Genomic DNA, 25,753 nt, shown 5'->3' with positions numbered 1-25,753 from the left:
AAAATGAAAAATAAAAACAGCAGAAAATAAATATAAACTACTGGTTAGTTAAACTTAGCCCTATTTTGGGCAATTTTTACACAAAAGAAAGCCCTATATGGGCTTTAAACTAAAAAAAAAAAACCCTAGACAGGGTCTGCGAGCATGGTGGCCGCCGGCAGTACTACCCCCAGTAGTACTCGTCGTCGTCGGCGTCGATGACGACGACGCCCCGCCGACGGCGACGCGGCGTTCCGGCTCGAAACGCCGGAGGGCACCGGGGACTCCGGCCGGGGCTCCCAGCTGCGCCCTTTCCCGGGCGGAGTGCGGGTTCGGCGGGCTCGCGGGCCGCGCGCGGTCGTGCCTCCGCGCGGACTCTCGCCGGAGCCGCTTCTCCGCTGCGGCTGCGGCTCCGCCTGCAGCCGGACCGTGGCCAGGCGCTCCTCCTCCGCCAGGCGCGCGGCCCGGCGCTCCTCCTCCTCCCGGAGCGCCGCCTGACGCGTTGATTCCTCCTGACGGCGCGCCAGCACGAGGAAGGCCCACGCCTCCGCCTGGGCGTCCTCCTGGGCCTTCATGGCCGCCTCCTCTAGCGCGGAGGTGCGCAGCGTCTCGGCGAGGTGCGGCCATTTGGCCAGCTCGTCGAGGTCCTGCTGCTCGCGGGACGCCGCGAGCGCCGCCTGCAGCTCCGGGTCATTCTCCTCCTCCTGGGCCTGGGGCTGGTGCGGGGCCTGGGGCTGGTGTGGGGCCTGGGGCTGCTCGCCGATGTAGAGCCCGCCGGGGCGGTGGCCTGCCCGCGTTGCAGGTGTGCGCGGCTGCGCGCGCGGCCGCGCCGTCGCGGATGTGAAGCACGTGCGCCGGCGCGCATCGTGCTCCACCTCGAACCACAAGTCCCGGTTGGGACTTGCGTCGCCGCACGCGGGGTCCTCGCTGGAGGTCCGTCGGCGGCTGCGCGCGGCGCCTCCGGATCTCCGCGACGCGCGGCGCGGCCGGAGCCGGGATGGGCGGCACCGGAACCCGATCCGGGCTCGGGTGCCGGCCGTGGGGAGGTGCACGTCCCCCACGGCATTGGGACGCCGGCGTCCCGGAACATCCGCGCCACCGCAACGGTGACGTAGATCCGCTCGCGTCCGGGTGTCGCCGGCGGCCCCGTGGCAAGCGGCGCCGGTGCGGCGCCACTTGCCGGCTGGCTGCCGGCCTCGTGGTCGTTCGCGGATGGCGAGAACTCGCGCTTCGGGGCCATGGCGGCGCGGAAGCTTCGAGCTCGCGCGTGCGGCCGGAGTGGAAAGTGGGGGCTCGGATAGGGACGGTCCCTTCCCCGATCCACATTTAATAGGGCCGGGGCACCGGCGAGTGGGCCAGCCACGCGGACCAGGCGGACACGCGAGGTCGCCGCGTGCCATCCGTGGCCACGCAAACCCGGCCAAGATTTGGGCCAGGTTTGCGTCGTTCCGGACGCCGCGGCCGTCCGTTTTTGCGGTGCGTCCCCGCGTTGGGCCAGGATTTTGTCCGTTTGAACCCATCCGGACGCGGGATGGGTCGCCCGGTTGGAGATGCCCTTAGTCCCACCTGGAGTCGTCGCCGGCCGCCGAAACGGAGCAAGACCGTGTCCGGCGAGCGCAGTAGGAGCCAGGTAATTATGGGACGCGACCAGGTTTAGGTGTCGCTGTTGCATAGCAGAATTCGAGGGCACAGCCATATGCTGAAGGGTCTAGCCAAACCGGCTAGCAGCAGCAGCAGGCCCGGTTGCGCCTGGCTGAAGTCGTGTGGGGTCTTTGGTGAGGAAAACGTTTAAGGAAAATGCTGCCAAAAGAATTGTGTCAACAGCTGAATGTGATTGGTGACATAAACAGAGTCCACTTCATTTTTTTATAAACAGTACCAACATGCAATCCTGTACGTCTATTTTCCACATTTTTAAGGCAAAATACCGCCATATGTGGCCTACACAAAGGAAAAAATGGAAATTTGTACTTCTTTAAACGTACAAATCCAATCATTATAGTAGTGTTATTTGGATATTTTATCATTTTCATGTAGGCCATATACAATTATATTTTCCGCGAAAACTTACACAAGTATCCAGATAATAAGTACAATTATATTTCATTTTTTTGAATCTCTTAAATAGCATTTTTTTAAAATCTTTGAATAAGTGGGTGTGCCTACACACATGGTCCATTAGGTATTTTCGTGGTAAGAAAATCCTAAATTATGTGCATAAATTAGTTAGTACCGGCTAGACCTAAATGAAAATGTGGTTCATGTTAGATTTGTTGCTGTCATATTTTCTTGATAGCGCCTACCATCCTCGCAGCGGACGAGGAGACAATCCGCAAGAATGAGCAGTGCCGTCATTATCAATCACTTTATATGATCTCTTGGCTTTGATCTCTTAATTTTTCCCCGTAAAATTAATTGTTGATATATTCTTGTCACTGGGATGGATGTGTCGAAGGATAAGACGGTCTTGACCTTTTTGCGTGCAAAATTTTCAATTATATTTTGGTCTAAATTATGTTTGTGTCAAGAATGCTTTGTCTCAATAAATATCAACCGGTATCAACGCCACTTCATATTTTATATTACCTCTATCCATAAAATGATATTAAAGATTTATCTAAATTTAGATGTAAACAAATCTCCGACTTATTTCTGCCTTCAAAAGTTTAAATTCTAAATATTCGTCCTGCCTAATCTCAATTTCTACACAACCCCTGGTCACATGTGATGTTTATTTTGCTGCTCATGGTGTGTCAGGCGATTTTTCCAACGTGAATAACTGGTTTCATGTTTTCTACATAATTATTATGTCGAATTATTATCATCTTCGTGTGCAAGGTCGACGAAACCTGTACCCAGATCTGAAAGGTATCATTCTACCCCTGGTTTTCCGTGAAACCATGTGTAGATCTCTTTCATATAAAACAATTGGAAGTTCTAGTCTGGATTGCTAATTTTATTCACATGGCCATCATTTCGACCCCTTCCATGGAACTGCATTTTAGAAAATGTGGGGGAAAGATAGGAGCCAGCTATTTACTGTTACCTGTTCACTATTTTGACTTCTTGCCATTTTTAATTTTAAGAGACGAAATTTTTATGCATGTACGTAAATTTAAATTTCTCTGTCCGTTGCAACGCACGGGTATTTGTGCTAGTTAAAACAGAGGAAACACAGAAAGAAACACGAGGCCCAGTAACAGTATGCGGGTTCAAATCAGATTAAAGCCCAGAGCCCATCTCTCTTTCCCCTCCACGAGTGTTCTAGGGTTTTAGCCTCCGGGGCACCGTATAAAACTACGCTCTAGGGTTTCCACTCCGGCGCGCCGCCTCCCCTCCCCTGCCTCGTAGCGGTAAGCAGCCTCCTCCTCCTCAATCTTCTCTTCGTACTTGACGCGGTTGTTCCTTCGGTCTCACCCTGTCTTCTTCTTCCTCGCTGCCTCCTCAGGAACAGTGCTTCCACCGCCGGCGCCATGAGGTACGGATAAGCTTCTCATTGGATCCAATCAGTAGTTGCGCGAGACAATCGAGCGATGTCTTCCGTCTGTTAATTTTGCGATGATACAACATTGGATACTCGTCAATTCACGTTGCGTTCTTCGATTGTTCTGCGCCCCGTTTAGGATTCGCAGCGTCGTGATTAGCTACGGTCGAATCTATCTTCCCTAAGTGCATATCGTGTTGTATGCTTGGAATCTTTTGTTGTCGTATAGCTCGAAAGCGTGGCTTTCCTATTTGCTTGCCTGATTGAGCTCCGATGCGTCCTGTAGATCCACACTAGACTTCATATGTGTCATCCCATATTTTTAGGCTGTTCGTAGGTACATTACATTGATGAGTATCGAATTAGAACCATGAAATTTTGTATGGTCGCATGCTGTTTAGAGAATTATATATATATCTGTAGCAAATTCGGTATATTGTAAGGGCGAAGTGTAGTTGAAATTTCAAATATTTAATACCCGTAGGCATTTATTTGTATGGCCCTATTTTCTTTGAGGTCTGCTGTATCTTTGTTCCCATGCTTTAACTGAAATGTTAAATTGTCGCGAATATGATATTTCGTCCAGCCTGTTCTGTGACATAGCAACTTCGGTGTTAAATAACTAACTATGAGTAAACTCTTAGCTATTACTTTTGATCCTGGTAGAGTTCAACTCGTGTTGCTAGAAAAACGAGCTTACATGTTCCAGTGATGGCTTAATATATGTTACTTAACCTCATTTACCATGCTCTATCATCCTAGTAACTGGGTTCCTGCATATTTCAGTAAGTTGCAGAGCGACTCCCTGAGGGAGGCAATCACAGCTATTACAAGTGGAAGTCGTGAGAAGAACCGCAAGTTCGTTGAAACCATTGAGCTGCAGATCGGACTGAAGAACTATGACCCGCAAAAGGATAAGCGTTTCAGTGGTTCTGTTAAGCTTCCACACATCCCTCGCCCAAAAATGAGGGTCTGCATGCTTGGTGATGCCCAGCATGTTGAAGAGGTAAATGTTCTTGTGCTGAAAACAGAACGTAATTTATTTTTAATTCATATCACATGAGGGGTCAAGAGATTTGATCATAAATTGTTCTTTAGTGAATGATTTATTCTCATGACTCTTTATCATGCAAAATCCAGAACACCTGCACAAAGATTTTGCTTCTACATATAATTCCTGTTTTTATAATGTTTCATTGTTAACATTTAGTTTAATCCTTGGTATGCAATTTTTCATTTATGCTATTTGTATTTCTCCCTTTTGTGTATCCACTGATTTCTGTTGAACTCACCTGTTACCAATGTTGTACACAGGCAGGGAAAATGGGCCTAGACTATATGGATGTGGAATCCCTCAAGAAGATGAACAAAAACAAGAAGCTAGTCAAGAAGCTTGCAAAGAAGTACCATGCCTTTCTTGCATCTGAGGCCATCATTAAGCAGATTCCTAGACTTCTTGGACCTGGTCTTAACAAGGCAGGCAAGTATTTCTTTGTTCAACATGCTGTGTTTTGATTGACCTTTGGTTTGGTGGCAGTTCCTTGCCTTTGAACTTTTAATATTTGCAGTTGTTAACTGTTAAATAAGCACACATGTACTTTAGTGGTGGTTTCTTGAGTACTTGCATCATATTTAATTTTGTAATTCTGTAGGTGTAGGTAGTAGCATTTTGTTCCCTTTTAGTCATAAGCGCATGTCAACGCACCCTGTGCACTAGGGGAGGTCTTTGTTGTTGTTTTGATGTTTTTCTTAACTGGGATATCATGACACTATAGATGTTGCTTCCTTGTTCCATGCTTTTTCATTATCCTATTTTAGTAACACAATGTAGCATCTTTCTCTGTGTCTTAACTTTCCGTACAATGTTCTCATTTTGTGTAAGCATCTGTGATGTGCATCCTCTATATTTTCAACCTTGCACTTCTGACTTTAGCACTTGTTGGTAAAGACAACATTGGGGAATATATTCCGAGATGCTTGTTTTTTTTGTTTCATACTGATCTGTGAGCTATCATGTGAAAACATTTAAAATCATCAACATATGGAAATATGTTGGGCTCTGTGGGCCTTAGGGTCTGAAAATCCATAAGCTTCCTACCACAGATGTCTAGCTCTTTGTAGAGCACTTGGTAGTTTTGAATATTCTTGCTTACTGTAGGAACTTCTTTACTAATTCTGAAAATGAGGACGATTTACATGTTAACCAGCATTTTTTGCATCCTACCATTCTTTGGTTAAATGATCCACGTTATGTAATGATGCATTTCTGCTGTACTAGCGACTGAAGCTCAGTTCCACTCTTTTGCCTGCTTGTGTTCTTACATGATAATCAACCACAGGAAAATTCCCAACCCTGGTCTCTCATCAGGAGTCCCTCGAAGGCAAGGTTAATGAGACCAAGGCTACAGTGAAGTTCCAGCTGAAAAAGGTGCTCTGCATGGGTGTTGCTGTTGGCCACTTGGGCATGGACGAGAAGCAAATCTTCCAGAACGTGCAGATGAGCGTGAATTTCCTTGTTTCTCTGTTGAAGAAGAATTGGCAAAACGTATGTAGTTTATCCTCCTCCAAGCCCGTACATGGTTCATTTTTGAGATCTTTGGCCATCAATTATCTTATGCATGACTATTGACTAATATGTATCTTCTTGCAGGTGAGGTGCTTGTACTTGAAGAGCACAATGGGAAAGCGGCAACGGTTGTTCTAGACCTCTCATCTTTAGGCTTCTAGGGATATTCAGGTGTACCTGAAGAGCACAATGGGAAAGCGGCAATGGTTGTTCTAGACCTCTCATCTGTAGGCTTCTAGGGATATTCAGGTGTTTGGGAACTTTGAGTACCAATTTTTCGTGAGGCAAGTGACAGTTGAATGGTCCGAATTATTGTGTCTTGTACTGAGATGGTCTGTTCTCTCCTGTGGAACTTCATGATATTCTATCCATTGAGATTGCTCTCAAGAGTGTCTCTGATGTTACTCTTGTGCTTGTGCCTAACTATTTCCTCTTTGGAATCTGTGCAAAGGCTGTGAGGGTTTATTCTTGTGCTTGTGCCTTGCTATTTCCTCTTTGGAATCTCTGTCCAGGCTCTGAGATCGATGCTTTACTACATAAAGATAGTATTATTTAACCATGTCGTTCATTGGTTGTTCGCCTAAGAAGAATCTTGGTGTATCCGTTGTTGCGCCGCCGGGAGCTTTTTGTACCATCCCTGCCATCTCTTTGGAGTTTGCACGGTTTTACCTAGGCGTTTACTCAGTCGTCGTTCATTATCTGGCTGCAATAAGAATTTACCTGCACTGCGAGCGTCGCTAACAGCGTGCTAACGATTCCTTGATCTCATCATCTGGCTGTGATAACAATTTACCTGCACTGCGAGCCGTCGCTAACATCGTGCTAACGATTCCCTGATCTCATTTATGACATCAGGTGCAGTCGTATATGCGTTTTCTATGGTGTAGATTCGATAGATAATATCATCGTTAGTGAGCTTTCACCATTCGAACTACTACGTCAGTCCTGGTTTCAGTAGTGAGCTTTCACCATTAGAACTACTACGTCAGTCCTGGTTTCAGTTCTCATAAAATTGCGGATTAAGCCACTGTCACGGAATCTACTATAAAAACTCAGGGTTCGCCCTGTTCGCCATAGCCATTATTACAACTCAAAACACAAAGCCCTTCACTGCCATCGCGTCTCTAACCCAGACATGGCAAGTCGAGCTCTAACCCATTACCAGCTCATCGCGTCTCTAACCATGGCGCTCCTTGCGACGTGCCATGCCGGTAGCATCGCCGTCTACTGGGGCCAGAACAACGAGGTGTCCTTGTCCGAGACGTGCGCGTCGGGAAACTACGAGTTCGTCATCATCGCTTTCCTCTCCAAGTTCGGCAACGGCCAGAGGCCGCTAATGGACCTTGCTGGCCACTGCGGCCCTTGGTCGGGTGGCTGTGAAAGCATAAGCAAGGACATCAGGTCGTGCCAGCGCCGCGGCGTCAAGGTTCTTCTCTCCATCGGCGGCGCCGATGGAGGCTACGGTCTCTCGTCCCCGGACGATGCACGACAGGTCGCCATGTACCTCTGGAACAACTTCCTCGGCGGCACGTCGTCGTCCCGGCCCCTCGGCGACGCCGTGCTCGACGGCATCGATTTCGACATCGAGTACGGCGGCGACAAGTTCTGGAACGATCTCGCTAGAGACATCAAGAGGTTGGGCAACAGCTTGGACAGCCGCAAGCGCGTGCTGCTGAGCGCGGCGCCGCAGTGCCCGTTCCCTGATGAGTGGGACGGCAGCGCCATTGCCACGGGGCTGTTCGACTACGTGTGGGTGCAGTTCTACGATAACCCGGAGTGTGAATTCAACGCTAACGCCGAAGCATTCATGGACGCATGGAGGAGATATGGGTATCGGTGCCGGCTGGGAAGGTCTTCCTAGGACTGCCGGCCTCCAAGGACGCGGCGAACAACGGGTTCATCCCCGCCGGCGAGCTCACGTCGCGCGTGCTGCCGCTCATCAAAGGTTCGCCCAAGTACGGCGGTGTCATGCTGTGGTCCAAGTACTACGACGACCGCACGGGCTACAGCTCCGCCATCAAGAGCCATGTTTGAGCAAGTCGGTATGCTGTGGTGGACGAACACGGTAAATCGCAAGGCATTGGCGTGTCTCACACTTCTTGTCTCTTGAAAAATTTGAAACAAGTGCAATACTAGGTTCCTTCCACAACACATGTTACTTCCCTATGTCCTCCTCGACAAGAACGGGAAAAAAGGGAAGCTTCAAGTCACACCGCGGGTGCTAAAAACTTGAGTGAAATTTACCGATTGTATCTCTATCATTTTCACGATTCTCTCGAATTGTTGAACAACTACTTAATTAATTGATTGGGACAAAGCTTTCGCTTTCTTTTTTAAAAAGTGTGCTATCTTTCTTCTTCGTCCTATGTGTTGTACAGAGCATAACATGCATGTATTTCTGTAACTATGTTGTTCCTTGGTTTGTTAACCCGTAGGGTGTGGACTGAGGCATAGTCCGGTGGCAGTGATCTATTGATAGGTCTGAGCCCGTCCGAGTTTAAGCCTTCATGCTCGCATTCTCAGTGCATACGTATAATTACCTCTATTAAGATAGCGCTGCTGGTTTCTTCCTAGTACGGCCACTCAATCGGTGGGGTGACGTTATATTATGCTGCGTGCGGCGTGCGTGCGATGTGTGTATGTGTGTGAAGTGGTTTCTACTAGAAACTAGAAGATTTTAAAATACTAAAAATAACTGGAGGAAGTAAAATTAGTGCAAGGAAAATAAAGGTTGTGAGGTGAAGTCGAGTAATCCAAGAGAGTAAGTGTTCAGAAAAATTGCTATTTTATTTGTGTAGTTGTCACAATTAGTGAAGCTCAGTATAGTCATTTTTGTGTTTCTTCTACAGAGGAGCCATAGATAGGTGCAACCATATATATGAGCAAATACACCACTAGTGATCGATCCCAAGGCAATTAAAAGCAAACAAGTGAATTATTAAGACATAAAGTCCAACCACTTCTGTAAGTTTAAAGTTTTCCATAGTTATACCCCCGTTGATTAACCATGAATTAATATACCATGAATATCTAAGAATTGGGACATAGTTTCTGTCAAACTCCATCTATCGCCCTCCCTATCATCATGCAACAATGACAACCTCATGTATTTCCCAACATATGTGTGCACTCATATATCAGTACAAGAGATCATCATAGAAGATAACAAATATTTATATGTAACCATCAACAAATTATCTCACAATTGCCACGAACTAGTCACTACTCAAACAAAGACATAGAGGTACAATACATCATGAAAAAATGATAGATTGCCTCACACATCATGTTTGCCAAAATATTACAAAGGGTAGATGAAGATGGTGATGAGGGTGTTGATGAAGATGTTGATGATGACCACGCCAGAGGAGGGTGCAGTCCACCAGAGGCGATTCCGGCAGCGGTTCCTCCCTCCGATCTTTGCCACAACGGCCTGCTGACTCTATGTTTATGTGTTTTTGATCTCCACCTCTGTCTCCTTGAGCAAGTCTCTATAAGTCACATATATAGGGGTTTATAGGTCAAACGAAGTCCGTGGGCGAAAGAATCAGGCAGATCGGACAGCCGTGGAGGAAAAGAGAGGGGATGGCGTGCCGTCCCTGCCTTGGCGTGCCACCTACCCTATTTTGGCCCTCATGGTCTCTCTTGAGGTTCAAGCGCTCCAGATGCTTTTCTTGATGAAATATTGAAATCCCCGAAATTCTAGCTCAATTTGACTTCGTTAAGGTCCCGGAAAGTCAAAAATACAAAAAACAGAGTTTTCCTTTCCTGCAGAGTTATAAACCAAATAAAGAGGATCTTTGGTAACTCCCCAAAAATCAATATAAAACATGCATATAACATCATACATGTTGAAAATATGTGGAAATATGTGTCAACAAACTACAAAGTTCATCCATGCATTTTACATGCATCAAGATCCCCAAGCTTAACCTATGCTCGTCCTCGAGCATAAAGGTGATAAAACTAACATGGACTTTGGAGTTTGTTGCTTTTTTTCTTTTCATTATCGCACAAAGCTCACAAGGTTCAATCCTTAAAGAATAAGGATAAGCAAGGAGCTATAAAGTGATATCTTTTACAATCTACAAAAAATGCTTAACAATAAGTGGTTTTGTGTTCAAACAAATGAAAAGTATTAAAGACCATAAAGCATGCTTGGATGAACCTATACAATTTATGGAAGACTTTTTTTTTTCTTTTCTTCTTTTTCTTGGATACTCTTATTTTGATTCTTTTGACTCTTGCGTCACAGAAAACAAGTAGGAAACACATGTGCTAGACCTTCAATAATGTAAAAGATAGTTGGGAGCATAAAAAAGAGTTTAATACATGTAGTTCATGCCAACGGTACTCATAAGGATGAAGTCCCAAGTATCTCTTTTTTATTTTGTTTTAGAGATTCTATGGTTTATGTAATTGACATCCTACAAGTTGAATGTATCATGCACCTTCACCATGGGTGGCCTCATGATAGATAGTTAGGACACTTAAGCATGTCATCGTCAACACATAATATCCTCAAGAATGTCAACTGGGGTACCTCAGGGCCGTTTACAGGCATGTGCGAGCTAGGCGACCGCACATGACCCCAAAAAATTAGGCCCCCCAAAGTCTTAATCAATTACGACGAGTTAGGGCGGCCTTTTATCTTATTTTTTTCTGATTCTTCGCAATACATGTAAGAGATCAGGGTGGAACTTGCAGCGCCGCCATGGATAGGACTTCCTGTGTTCTTGGTCGCGGTGGAGAAGATAGACGATGAGGCAAAAAGTTATTGGGCTTCTGGACCAAATTTCGTTCGGCTGAGAGACGCCGGCAACTAGGTGGCCTCACGACAACTAACTACATAACATGGCTTCCAAAAAAAAAGGCAGAACATGGGCATGGGCTAGCTAAGAGTTTGCTTACCTCATAAGTTGCAACTGAAATTTGATGACATCATCTGACTAATAACGAAGCTAGTTCTTAGTCGACTGAGAAATAGGTACACCCATATTTAAAATTTCGCACAGGGCCCCCAAATTTCTAGAGACGGCCCTCGGTTACCTCTTGCCCCTTGGTAGGAAATTCCCTTTTGGAATTATTATTTTCATGGTTGGCGGGTCATATCTATACTTTAGAAGACAAGACAACAAACAAATGAATCACCTCAACACTTCCTTTTATTTACTATTTGATAGCTTTTTATTAAAAGGCTTCACAAAATGTTCATGCGGCAAATTTCCACCATGATTCAACATGGCTTTAGCTCAAAATCTGTCTCATATCTTTGTGGATTTTAACCCACTTTGTCCCTAGAGGTATCCCCACTCCCCTTGTTTGTCTTTTTTTTTTCATTTTGGTAGTATTTTCTAAAAAATGTTTAAACCCTAGATCTTACATTTCGAGGTAAATCTATGAGTTGGCCATTTTTATCCACACCTTGAATTTGTGCATCCACCTGGACCGACACCTGGTTCATCAATTTCACCAAAAAAATATTTCATTATCATACAAATCACGTTGGAACAATCATGTCCATACGTCAAGACCACCTCGGAAGAAAAGACCACCTAAAAAAAGACCACCTTGGGAAGATGCCCTAACAAATCATAACACATTATCGGTCTATTGCCAATCAAGTCAGGCCCATAAGAGATGTCTAGAGGGTATGATCACAAAACCTTCTTAATTAAGAAAAAGTTGTGTCGAATAGGATAATAGAGTCCTGGACATTGAGAACTCAAGGGAGCATTCCCTAGCCAGATATTCTCCCATAAACTTTCTCGAGAACCATCTCTAGCGGTGTAGGTCTCAAACATGAAAAAAGGATTGCTTCACATTCATTAAACTAGCTACAAATGTTAGTCACCATTTTTTCACTGGACTTGACAATAGCCTTGAAACCGGTATACTTACTTCGTGGAACATCGATTAACATCCCATCTTTTGTAAGATGTTTAAACAACCATTTACCAAGTGTTTCCGCCTCCAAACCATGGATTCCTTGGTTATTATGAGGTCATAGGGTGCTCCACTTTGTTATATGGTACCTTTTCTTCTCTTGGTCACTGTGGTCCAATTTTCCAGAGCACCTTTTAGCACTAGAAATATGGAGTACAAGTATTATTACAAAACCATATCGGCAATCAAAGAGTTAATTATACCAAACGTCCATATATGGACATGTATTTTTCTTTTCAAGCACTAAACCTTTTTTTAATCCTTTCCTTCACTTGGTTCCGAGCCACTATTTTGAGCCTAGAAGGATGATATGAGTCGGCATCCCTAGATAGCGAATGGGAAACTCACCTCTCTCACACTGGGAACAATGAGTAAAAGCATTATTACAAAACCATATCGGCAATCAAAGAGTTAATTATAACAGATGTCCATATATGTACACGTATTTTTCTTTCCAAGCACTAAACCTATTTTTTGATCCTTTCCTTCACTTGTTTGTGAGCCACTATTTTGATCCTAAAAGGATGATGAGTCGGTATCCCTAGATAGCGAATGGGAAACTCACCTCTCTCGAAACCTAAAAAATACGTAGTAGCATAATCAGCCTCAGACTCGTATGATTCACCATAGTAGAATAACTCACTTGTAAAACTTGACTTTTAAGTTGTGAAGTGTTCCTCAAAATAATTGTTTGAGATTCTTGGCCTTTTTTCCAAATAATGTCCCATCAAGAGAATAGTATCATGCACACATTGTAGAATGGATAGACCATCGTCAATAAGATGCAGCAGGACACCAAATATTTGACGGCCCACTTTCGCTGCTGATAACCTTGATATAGTCTTTTTTTGGGTCTGAAGTAGTAAGTAATATGATCAACCCAGACGATGTCCGCCCGGGCTGGCCTGTTCCGGATAAATGTGTGGTGGTGGTTTATTTGCATATTAGGAGCAGCGGCCCCCGTAATATAGTATATATTACTTTTGCCGCGTATAAAAAATATATTGTAGGACTCAAAAAAAATCGAAAAATATATTTGCCGTGTATGAAGTTTGAAACCTAAATATGTATACTTGTTACCTGTATAAAAAAGATAAAAATACGTAAACTATACAAGTAAGTTTCAAAATTTGTAACTTACATGTACCTTACATGTAACTTAAAATGTCACTTATATGAAAATCCAACAAGTTACAATTATTACACATCAACTCCCATTAAATACACGCAGAGTAACCTCCACCACATGTTTAAAGAGAGCAAACTAGCCCGGGCTGACTTCATGGTTTCCGGCAATATGATCATTAACTTTAAAGATTACACTATCTCTGGAAACAAAATCATTTACCCAATTCTACCGGATAGGAGAAAAACCTTTCATGATTCTGTTGCAGTTAGTGTAGACTTCTTCGAAATCAGTTTTTGTGACACTCAATTTGATTGCGTTGCCTTGCTACGCCATTACGACTTTAATAAAATCACCCATCTCGAAACAAAGACATGACCTATCTTCAACTTTCTAGGATTCACAGTAGATTGACAACTTGGGAACTCTTGTTGTTTTCTCAATTACTCCTTCCATTCCATAATACGTGTCGGAGTTTTAATGCTAAGTTAGTATACTTTTTGTACTAAGTTTATGATACTTATTATGGATTGGAGAAAGCAAAGAAAATTCTTGCGGCAAGTGACAATGAAACAGCAGGCCCATCCATAGACACGTGCGAGCTGTGTGACGGAACGGGGCCCCCAAATCTCCGGCCCACCCGCTCATTAGGTCGATATTTGCAGGCGTGATCTCTCGAAGTCCCGTCCGTAGCTAGAGGTGAGATCGATCTTACAGTCTTAATCAGGAAATGATCTATCGATCAATGGGGGTCGAGGGCGGAAAACTCTGACTTTTGCGAGCGAGGCCATCCAGTCCGCGGCGATCGTCCATGGCGAAGATAATCTATAGACTACAAGGATGAGTACTGGGTCGTGGACGCCGAGCTCTCAGACTCACAGTGCGTATTTTGATCTGTCCTCCTCCCGCTTGTGGTCTTTCTGTTTTATTATGCGGCGTTGTTCGCCATTGATTTAGACCGGATGTGTCCTTTTCTCCTTTGCTATGTTGGAATCAGGAACGCCAAGGAGTAAATGTGTCTAGGTTATTCTAACTTCCATGATCCATGTATTCTTGGCAATGTGGAGATGCGGTAACCAAGGTTTTGGGTACATCCACAAAATTAGGTCGTCAGAGAGAGTAACATCATGCAAGTACACTATACCCTCTGATCCAAAATATATATCGGGGTTTTAGTAGAACTAAAACCTTGACACGGACTAGTGGGAGTAGTATATACGATATATCTACACTTTTTTGTGCCAAATTGAGTTCTTTCTACCATTGGCTCCGACCTCAGCTCCGAGCACATGACCATGCGCGTGATATGTCCCATTTCAGCATTTTGCGTTCCTGATGTTTGTGTCAATTTTTGGAGGACAACGCCGACAAATCCCAATTCTCCACCAGGGATATAATCATGCCATCAAATATCGATATCAACATCAACTTTATTTGTTACAAGGGGTCCCATTTGGAATTCGCACCGGGGCCCCGAATTTCTGGAGACGACCCTGGTCGAAATATTCTCATGTACTAAGATTGTATGTTCTTTTCTGTGGAACTTCATGATATTTTATTCATTGAGATTGTATAACGTTTTGTTCTTGCAACTTACTATTGTTGGGGCTGCATCTCGTAGCCCCATCTTGTTCTATCTCTAACTCTTGCAATCTCACTTGTGAACACACATGGTGAGAAAGACTACATAACACGGGTACACACACCACACCAAGAAGAATATTTGCTTTGCAACTTCCTCCTACATTACCTAGCTACATGGAAAACGAAAATACATATGCCAGATACATCATACATATGACAAGATTAGTTCTAACAACCAACCTAATAACCTTGTCATGCTAACAAGCCAAATCTTTGACGCAGACGACGCCTTCACATCGCCGCTCACCACGCCATCTTGTGGAAACTTCACACTCACACTGCAACTTTTTTGGCCTCACACCAACTCTCCATGATGACGATGCATCACACACTACTGCTTCTGGCATCGCGCCGACTCTCCTCGAGATGACGGTGATGACCCACAAGTATAGGGGATCGCAACAGTCTTCGAGGGAAGTATTACCCAATTTATTGATTCGACACAAGGGGAGACAAAGAATACTTGTAAGCCTTAACAACGGAGTTGTCAATTCAGCTGCACACGGAAACGAGACTTGCTCGCAAGAGTTTATCAGTAGCAACAGTTTTATAGCAGTAGGAATAGTGAAATAACAGCAGCGGTGAAATAAAAACAGCAGTAGTGATTATAGTAAACAGCAGGATTAGAATACTGTAGGCACAGGGACGGATGAACGGGCGTTGCATGAACGGTTTCGGACAGCAACGTGTGTATACAACTTGCAGGTAAGATCAATAAACAATGCATATCATGATGAAACAATAACATGTTCAGATCTGAGATCATGGCACTCGGGCCCTAGTGACAAGCATTAAGCATAAAAAGTTGCAACAATATTATAAAAGTAACATCTACGGATACTGGCACCATGCCCTAACAATCTTGTGACTATTACATGATCAATCTCATCCAATCCCTACCATCCCCTTCAGCCTACAGCGGGGGAATTACTCACACATGGATGGGGGAAACATGGCTGGTCGATGGAGAGACGTCGGTGGTGATGGCGGTGAAGATCTCCTCCAATTCCCCGTCCCGGCGGAGTGCCAGAACGGAGACTTCTGGCTCCCGAGACGGAGTTTCGCGATGTGGCGGCTCTCTGGAGGGTTTCTGGTGACTTCGACTTCTCCCCGTGCGTTTTTAGGTCGAGGGCGATAAGTAGTCCGAAGGAGGGCGTCGGGGGCCAGCCGAGGCCGCCACACACTAGGGCCGCGCGCCCCCTCCTGGGCCGCGCCGCCCTAGGGTGTGGGGCCCTCGGGCCTCCACCTGACTTGCCCTTCTGGCTCCGTGAGTCTTCTGGGAAAATAGGGCCTTACGTATAAATTCCGAGGTTTTTCCTGAAAGTTGGATTTCTGCACAAAAACGAGACACCGAACGATTCTGCTGAAAACAGCGTTAGTCCGTGTTAGTTGCATCCAAAATACACAAATTAGAGGCAAAACAATAGCAAAAGTGTTCGGGAAAGTAGATACGTTTTGGACGTATCAACTCCCCCAAGCTTAGCTTATTGCTTGTCCTCAAGCAATTCAGTTAACAACTGAGTGCGATAAAAGAACTTTCACGAACACATTTGTTCATATGATGTAAATATTCTCATGATATGGCAAGTGCTTAAGCAATTCATAATAAGGCACATGCAAATAAAGTCATCTAGTAACTTTGTCAATCATAAAAGAGATACCAACAAACTAATAACAAGCATCATGAAATACTTCAATAAGCAGGATTGCAATGTTCATAGAAAGATATGATAGAGTGGTATCTCGCTTGCCTGTATTTGTAGCAAAACATAAATGCACAAGCACCTCTGAAGTTCATAGAAAGACTAGAAGTAAATTTGTCAAAGATAAAAGCATCAAAGTTATACCACAGCTGATCATATTTTGGGACAAGCATATTATACTAAGAATGACAGTCATGCTCTCAAGAAAGTGCTCAAAGAAAGGATGATGACTCAACATAAAAGTAAAAGATTGACCCTTCGCAGAGGGAAGCGGGGATTAACATGTGCTAGAGCTTTTCATTTTTCAAAGACAGAAATAAAATTATTTTGAGAGGTGTTTGTTGTTGTCAACGAATGATAGTGGGTACTCTAACCACCTCGCCAACCAGACTCTCAAGAGCGGCTCCCATGAAGGACGTTATCTCTACCAGCAAGGTAGATCATCCCTCTTCTCTTTTGTTTACACATGTATTTTAGTTTCATTATGGACGACACTCCCCCCAACCTTTGCTTACACAAGCCATGGCTAACCGAATCCTCGGGTGCCTTCCAACATTCACATACCATGGGGAAGTGTCTATTTGCAGGTTAAGTTGCTTACTGATGAATCAGAGCAAAACACGTGAAGAGAATTATTAATGAAGGTTGATTAATTGGGGCTGGGAACCCCATTGCCAGCTCTTTTTGCAAAATTATTGGATAAGCGGATGTGCCACTAGTCCATTGGTGAGAGTCTGTCCGGAGTAAATGACAAAGTTGAAAGATAAAACACCACATATTTCCTCATGAGCTATAAAACATTAACACAAATTGAGAAGTAGTTTGAAGGTTTAAAGGTAGCACATGAGAATTTACTTGGAATGGTTTGAAATGCCATGCATAGGTATTTATGGTGGACACTTTGGAATAACTTGGTTTTCAGGTGTTTGGAAGCACGAGCAGTGTTCCCGCTCAGTACAAGTGGAGGCTAGCAATAGACTGGGAAGCGACAATCAAGAGAGCAATAACTGTCATAATCATGCTTGCGACAAAAATAAAATTAACGGAGGCATAAAAGTGATACAAGAACTCTGAAGCAAAGTATATCAGCGAGGCTTAATTGACTTTTGTTTTAGTCATATGCATGCGTAAGCATGTGCCAAGTCGATTCAAGTGAATTATTTAGAGGAGGATACCACAACGTCATACCGATCTATGAATAAAACAATGCAAGCAAATATTCATGACATGCTACTTATTATTAATAGATTGGAACTAATCATGAGAGATCATAAACTACTAGACTTTCATTAAATGACATATACCTCACATGAACCAACTAAGCATGCTCACATGGATGAGTATATGTACAAAAATGAAAACAAATAGAGTTCATACCAGCCTCTCACCACGAGTCAAATTGCCGTAGATCGTCATTATTGCCTTTCACTTGTGCAGCTTGAATAATAATATGAAATGAAACCAAGCTCCAACCACCGGAGACCTATGAACTCCCTAATGAACTTTACAAAACCAAAGAAGAACAACAAATATTTTTGGTGTTTTCGGGTTAGAAACAAGAACAAAAGGAAACAAGAAAACAAAGCAAAATCTTTTTGGGTTTTCTCATAGCAAACTAACGATAGCAAATAAAGTGAAATAAGAGCAAAGAACCAAATAAACAAATGGTGAAGAGAAACAACAGAAATATTTTTGGAATTTTTGTGTTTTTAGGAAAGAAACAAAGCGAAAACAAGAGAATGCAAACTAACAGAAACACAGAAAAGCAGGACGACAGAAATCTGCCAAAACCTGACAGCAGTACAGAAATCGAAATTAACAAAAATCTTCTGTTGCTCAGCTCAAAAAGTGTTCAACTAATGAAAGTTAGATAACAACCTGGGGCACATGCTCAAAAATTGGCAACTCAAAATAACATTCTGGCTGTGCGTACGAATTTTTTTGGTAACAGCCCAGAATCTGTTTTTGGACAGCACTTCCCCAAATATCATCTCCCTCTCATTAGAAAACCACTCTAAGAAACTAAACAAGTATGTACAAGTATCCATCAACCATAATATGCAAAGAATGAGTGGTGCCGGTATACCTCCCCCCAAGCTTAGGCTTTTGGCCTAAGTGGAGTTCATTCCCACGGTCCCTATGAAGTGGTGTCTCCGTAGTATGACGAAGAACGACCCGGTTCTATGTATGTGCTTGAAGAAGCAACAGGGTACGTGACGGTGTAGTCGTAGGAGGGCTCAGCGTCCTCAGAGTCATGTTGCTGGTGGAAACCTTGTATCTTCAGTTGCTCATCCACCTCCTCCTTAGAGCGCGACCATGGTTTCCTGCCAATACTGAACAAATCTGTTTGGGGCAAGAGGACTTCCCTCTCATCCCCGTCAGAAAATAACATTCTATACACAATATTATCCATACTAGAGTCAACCGTAACAAATTGGTGACTCTTCATAGCAGCAATATCTAACTTAATAGGTGGTATTTCTACATCATTAGGGTCAAGAGGAAGATCTAGGCGTGCCAAAATACGCGATGCAATTATTCCCCCATAAATAGGCCCCTTGTTAGACAAACGGCGAGCAATCACAGAACCAAGATGATAAGGTGTCTCCCCAGTGAGTGCAGCAATTAAGAAAGCAAGATGGTAACTAGAAATATTACTAGTGTTCTCCCTACCAAGAATGCTAGTAGCAAGGTAATAAGCAAAATACTTAATGGCGGGGAGTTGAATGTTTCTTATCTTGCCACGCTGAATGGTGCGGCAATCATCATTTGTAATTTCTCGATAGAGCTCCAGCAAAACCCGGGGGTTGTCCTCAATCTTCTTCGCTGTACCTGCAGGGGCAATACCCAATGCAGCACAAAAATCCTTCAACTTCATAGTGACAGGAGTACCATAGATCTTGAATGCAACCGTCGGGTGATGGCGTGTAACTCACACGTTCGTTGGGAACCCCAAGAGGAAGGTATGATGCGCACAGTAGCAAGTTTTCCCTCAGAAAGAAACCAAGGTTTAATCGAACCAGTAGGAGCCAAGAAGCACGTTGAAGGTTGATGGTCGCGAAATGTGATGCGGCGCAACACCGGGGATTCCGGCGCCAACGCGGAACCTGCACAACACAACCCAAGTACTTTGTCCCAACGAAACGGTGAGGTTGTCAATCTCACCGGCTTGCTGTAACAAAGGATTAAACGTATCGAGTGGAAGATGTTTGCAAAGAAAATAGTAAAACACAATTGCGGTAGAATTTATGCTATGTAAAGAATAGGACCGGGGTCCACAGTTCACTAGAGGTGTCTCTCCCATAAGATAAAAGCATGTTGGGTGAACAAATTACGGTCGGGCAATTGACAAATAGAGAAAGGCATAACAATGCATATACATGATATGATAAATATAGTGAGATTTAATTAGGCATTACGACAAAGTACATAGACCGCCATCCAACCGCATCTATGCCTAAAAAGTCCACCTTCGGGTTATCATCCGAACCCCATTCGGTATTAAGTTGCTAAGCAACGAGACAATTGCATTAAGTATGGTGCGTAATGTAATCGACAACTACATCCTTAGACATAGAATCAATGTTTTATCCCTAGTGGAAACAGCACATCCACAACCTTAGAACTTTCTGTCACTGTCCCAGATTCAATGGAGGCATGAACCCACTATCGAGCATAAATACTCCCTCTTGGAGTTAAGAGTAAAAACTTGGCCAGAGCCTCTACTAATAACGGAGAGCATGCAAGATCATAAACAACACATAAACAATAGATTGATAATCACCATAATCATAGTACTCTCTATCCATCGGATCCCGACAAACACAACATATAGTATTACATATAGATGATCTTGATCATGTTAGGCAGCTCACAAGATCCAACAATGAAGCACAACAAGGAGAAGACGACCATCTAGCTACTGCTATGGACCCATGGTCCAGGGGTGAACTACTCACTCATCACTCCGGAGGCGATCATGGCGATGAAGAGTCCTCCGGGAGATGAATCCCCTCTTCGGCAGGGTGCCGGAGGCGATCTCCTGAATCCCCCGAGATGGGATTCGCGGCGGCGGCGTCTCCGGAAGGTTTTCCGTATCGTGGCTCTCGGTGCTGGGGGTTTCGCGACGGAAGCTTTAAGTAGGCGGAAGGGTAGGTCGGGGGCCACACGAGGGGCCCGGGGGTAGGCCGGCGCGGCCAGGGCTTGGGCCGCGCCGCCCTATCTCCTGGCTGTCTCGTGGCCCCACTTCGTTGACTCTTCGGTCTTCTGGAAGCTTCGTGCAAAAATAGGACCCTGGGCGAAAGTTTCGTCCAATTCCGAGAATATTTCCTTACTAGGATTTCTGAAACCAAAAACAGCGAAAACGACAAGCGGCTCTTCGGCATCTTGTTAATAGGTTAGTTCCAGAAAATGCATAAATATGACATATAATGTGCATAAAACATGTAGGTATCATCAATAAAGTAGCATGGAACGTAAGAAATTATCGATACGTTGGAGACGTATCAGCATCCCCAAGCTTAGTTCTGCTCGTCCCGAGCAGGTAAAACGATAACAAAGATAATTTCGGAAGTGACATGCCATCATAATCTTGATCATACTATTTGTAAACATATGTAATGAATGCAGCGATCAAAACAAAGGTAATGACATGAGTAAACAAGTGAATCATATAGCAAAGACTTTTCATGAATAGTACTTCAAGACAAGCATCAATAAGTCTTGCATAAGAGTTAACTCATAAAGCAATAAATCAAAGTAAAGGTGTTGAAGCAACACATAGGAAGATTAAGTTTCAGCAGTTGCTTTCAACTCATAACATGTATATCTCATGGATATTGTCAACATAAAGTAATATAACAAGTGCAATATGCAAGTATGTAGGAATCAATGCACAGTTCACACAAGTGTTTGTTTCTTAAGGTGGAGGGAGATAGGTAAACTGACTCAACAATAAAAGTAAAAGAATGGTCCTTCAAAGAGGAAAGCATCGATTGCTGTATTTGTGCTAGAGCTTTTATTTTGAAAACATGAAACAATTTTGTCAACGGTAGTAATAAAGCATATGAGTTATGTAAATTATATCTTACAAGTTGCAAGCCTCATGCATAGTATACTAATAGTGCCCGCACCTCGTCCTACTTAGCTTGGACTACCGGATCTTTGCATGCCATGTTTCAACCAAGTGTCACAAAGGGGTACCTCCATGCCGCTGTACAAAGGTCTAAGGAGAATGCTCGCATTTTGGATTTCTCGCTTTTGATTATTCTCAACTTAGACATCCATACCGGGACAACATGGACAACGAGATAATGGACTCCTCTTAAATGCATAAGCATGTAGCAATGATTATTATTCTCATATGAGATTGAGGATATATGTCCAAAACTGAAACTTCAACCATGATTCATGGCTTTAGTTAGCGGCCCAATGTTCTTCTCTAACAATTTTGCATGCTCCAATCACTAAAATGATAGACCTTCGAGACAAGACGGACATGCATAGCAACTCACATGATATTCAACAATAGTTGATGGCGTTCCCCGAAGCATGGTTATCGCACAACAAGCAACTTAATAAAATATAAAGTGCATAAGTACATATTCAATACTACGATAGTTTTTAAGGCTATTTTGTCCCATGAGCTATATATTGCAAAGGTGAATGATGGAATTTTAAAGGTAGCACTCAAGCAATTTACTTTGGAATGGCGGAGAAATACCATGTAGTAGGTAGGTATGGTGGACACAAATGGCATAGAAGTTGGCTCAAGTATTTGGATGCATGAGAAGTATTCCCTCTCGATACAAGGTTTGGGCTAGCAAGGTTATTTGAAGCAAACTCAAGGATGAACCGGCGCAGCAAAACTCACATAAAAGACATATTGTAAACATTATAAGACTCTACACCGTCTTCCTTGTTGTTCAAAACTCAATACTAGATATTATCTAGACCTTAGAGAGACGAAATATGCAAACCAAATTTTAGCAAGCTCTATGTATTTCTTCATTAATGGGTGCAAAGTATATGATGCAAGAGCTTAAACATGAGCACAACAATTGCCAAGTATCACATTATCCAAGACATTTTAGAATTACTACATGTAGCATTTTCCAATTCCAACCATATAACAATTTAACGAAGAAGAAACTTCGCCATGAACATTATGAGTAAAGCCTAAGGACACATGTGTCCATATGCAACAGCGGAGCGTGTCTCTCTCCCACAAAGTGAATGCTAGGATCCATCTTATTCAAACAAAACAAAAACTAAAACAAACCGATGCTCCAAGTAAAGAACACAAGATGTGATTGAATAAAAATATAGTTTCAGGGGAGGAACCTGATGATGTTGTCGATGAAGAAGGGGATGCCTTGGGCATCCCCAAGCTTAGATGCTTGAGTCTTCTTAGAATATGCAGGGGTGAACCACGGGGGCATCCCCAAGCTTAGAGCTTTCACTCCTCTTGATCATAGTATATCATACTCCTCTCTTGACACTTGAAAACTTCCTTCACACCAAACTTCAAGCAAACTCATTAGAGGGTTAGTGCACAATTAATAATTCATACATTCAGAGGTGACACAATCATTATTTTCACTTCTGGACATTGCATAATGCTACTGGACATTAATGGATCAAAGAAATAAATCCAACATAGCAAAAGAGGCAATGCGAAATAAAAGGCAGAATCTGTCAAAAACAGAACAGTCCGTAAAGACGAATTTAAAGCTGGCACCAGACTTGCTCAAATGGAAAAACTCAAAACTAATGAAAGTTGCGTACATATCTGAGGATCACGCTCGTAAATTGGCAGATTTTTTCGAATTTTCTACAGAGAACTGTGCCCAGATTCGTGACAGACAGCAATGCTGTTTCTGCGCAGCGATCCCAAATATAACATCAACTTTGACATAGAAACTTTAATTGGCACAAAAACATGATAAGGAGAGGTTGCTACAGTAGTAAACAACTTCCAAGACTCAACAAAACAAAAAATTGCTGTAGTAAAAACATGGGTTGTCTCCCATAAGCGCTTTTCTTTAACGCCTTTCAGCTAGGCGCGAAAGTGCAAATCAAGTAACATCGAGAGTAGAAGCATCAACATCATAACTTGTTCTAATAATAGAATCAAAAGGCAACTTCATTCTCTTTCTAGGGAAGTGTTTCATACCTTTCTTGAGAGGAAATTGATATTTAATATTACCTTCCCTCATATCAATAACAGCACCAACGAGTTCGAAGAAAAGGTCTTCCCAATACAATAGGACAAGATGCATTGCATTCGATATCCAAGACAACAAAATCAACGGGGACAAGGTTATTGTTAACCGTAATGTGCACATTATCAATCCTCCCCAAAGGTTTCTTTTTAACATTATCGGCAAGATTAACATCCAAATAACAATTCTTTAATGGTGGCAAGTCAAGCATATCATAAATCTTTTTTGGCATAACAGAAATACTTGCACCAAGATCACATAAAGCATTACATTCAAAGTCATTGAATTTCATTTTAATGATGGGCTCCCAACCATCTTCTAACTTTCTAGGAATAGAAGTTTCAAGTTTTAGTTTCTCTTCTCTAGCTTTTATGAGAGCATTTGTAATATGTTTTGTAAAGGCTAAATTTATAGCACTAGCATTAGGACTTTTAGCAAGTTTTTGTAAGAACTTTATAACTTCAGAGATGTGGCAATCATCAAAATCTAAATCATTATGAGCTACAGCAATGGGATCATTGTTCCCAAGGTTGGAAAAAATTTCAGCGAGTTTTATCACAAGCGGTTTCAGCGAGTTCGGCAATTTCGAGGCAGTTTTGTACGCCTTGCACTAGGAGTAGAAACATTGCCAACACCAATTATTTTACCATTGATAGTAGGAGGTGCAGCAACATGTGAAGAATTAGCATTACTAGTGGTGGTAATAGTCCAAACTTTAGCTACATTATTCTCTTTAGCTAGTTTTTCATTTTCTTCTCTATCCCACCTAGCACGCAGTTCAGCCATTAATCTTATATTCTCATTAATTCTAACTTGGATGGCATTTGCTGTAGTAGTAATCTTATTATCAATGTCATTATTAGGCATAACTTTCAATTTTAAAAGATTAACATCGGAGGCAAGTCTATCAACTCTAGAAGCAATAGTATCAATTTTATCAAGCCTTTCCTCAACAGATTTGTTAAAAGCAGTTTGTGTACTAATAAATTCTTTAAGCATAGCTTCAAGACCAGAGGGTACACTCCTATTATTGTTGTAAGAATTTCCATAAGAATTACCATAACCATTACCATTAGCGAAGGATATGGCCTATAGTTATTACCGAGTTGTTCCTATAAGCATTGTTGTTGAAATTATTGTTTTTAATGAAATTCACATCAACATTTTCTTCTTGAGCAACCAATGAAGCTAAAGGAACATTATTTGGATCAACATTAGATCTACCATTCACAAGCATAGACATAATCACATCAATCTTATCACTCAAGGAAGAGGTTTCTTCAACAGAATTTACCTTCTTACCTTGTGGAGCTCTTTCCGTGTGCCATTCAGAGTAATTTATCATCATATCATCAAGAAGTTTTGTAGCCGCCCCCAAAGTGATGGACATAAAGGTACCTCCAGCAGCTGAATCCAATAAATTCCGCGAAGAAAAATTTAGTCCTGCATAGAAGGTTTGGATGATCATCCAAGTAGTCGAGTCCATGGGTTGGGCAATTCTTTACCAAAGTTTTCATTCTCTCCCATGCTTGAGCAACATGTTCAGTATCTAATTGCTTAAAATTCATTATGCTACTTCTCAAAGATATAATTTTAGCGGGAGGATAATATCTACCAATAAAAGCATCCTTACATTTAGTCCATGAATCAATACTATTCTTAGGCAAAGATAGCAACCAATCTTTAGCTCTTCCTCTTAATGAGAAAGGAAACACTTACAATTTAATAATATCACCATCTACATCTTTATACTTTTGCATTTCACAAAGTTCAACAAAATTATTAAGATGGGCAGCAGCATCATCAGAACTAACACCAGAAAATTGATCTCTCATAACCAAGTTCGAGTAAAGCGAGGTTTAATTTCAAAGAATTCTGCTGTAGTAGCAGGTGGAGCAATAGGTGTGCATAGGAAATCATTATTATTTGCATTTGTGAAGTCACACAACTTAGTATTTTCAGGGGTATTCATTTTAGCAACGGTAAATAAAATAAACTAGATAAAGTAAATGCAAGTAACTAATTTTTTTGTGTTTTTGATATGGAGAGCAAGACAGTAAATAAAGTAAAACTAGCAACTAA

General features: G+C 42.7%; 1 protein-coding gene, 1 non-coding gene and 1 pseudogene across 2 annotated transcripts; all 3 read left to right on the top strand.

Annotated features, from left to right (window-relative positions):
• Positions 1-552: 552 nt before the first annotated feature.
• Positions 553-8,063, top strand: LOC124660540 (annotated as a pseudogene).
• LOC124660542 (60S ribosomal protein L10a-1) lies at positions 3,270-6,452 on the top strand. The gene is made up of 7 exons (XM_047198365.1): positions 3,270-3,332; positions 3,428-3,457; positions 4,250-4,469; positions 4,778-4,943; positions 5,803-6,008; positions 6,114-6,200; positions 6,279-6,452. The coding sequence occupies exons 2-6, from the start codon at positions 3,453-3,455 to the stop codon at positions 6,165-6,167; spliced, it is 651 nt and encodes a 216-aa protein (XP_047054321.1). The 5' UTR covers positions 3,270-3,332; positions 3,428-3,452; the 3' UTR covers positions 6,168-6,200; positions 6,279-6,452.
• On the top strand, positions 5,342-5,442 carry LOC124668887. Its single transcript, XR_006991954.1, has one exon. It is a non-coding gene; the product is annotated as a small nucleolar RNA snoR26 (small nucleolar RNA).
• Positions 8,064-25,753: the final 17,690 nt, after the last annotated feature.

Source organism: Lolium rigidum, chromosome 6 (genome assembly GCF_022539505.1).
Source record: "Lolium rigidum isolate FL_2022 chromosome 6, APGP_CSIRO_Lrig_0.1, whole genome shotgun sequence".
NCBI classification, from domain to species: Eukaryota; Viridiplantae; Streptophyta; class Magnoliopsida; order Poales; family Poaceae; genus Lolium; species Lolium rigidum.
The sequence above is the reverse complement of the archived record's forward strand: the minus strand, read 5'-3'. Positions and strand labels throughout refer to the sequence as shown.

Bases quoted from the DNA above. Each gene is read 5' to 3' on its own strand.
- LOC124660542 (XM_047198365.1), top strand. The intron at 4,470-4,777 runs GTAAATGTTCTT...TGTTGTACACAG, and splicing joins ATGCCCAGCATGTTGAAGAG to GCAGGGAAAATGGGCCTAGA. The intron at 4,944-5,802 runs GCAAGTATTTCT...AATCAACCACAG, and splicing joins ACCTGGTCTTAACAAGGCAG to GAAAATTCCCAACCCTGGTC.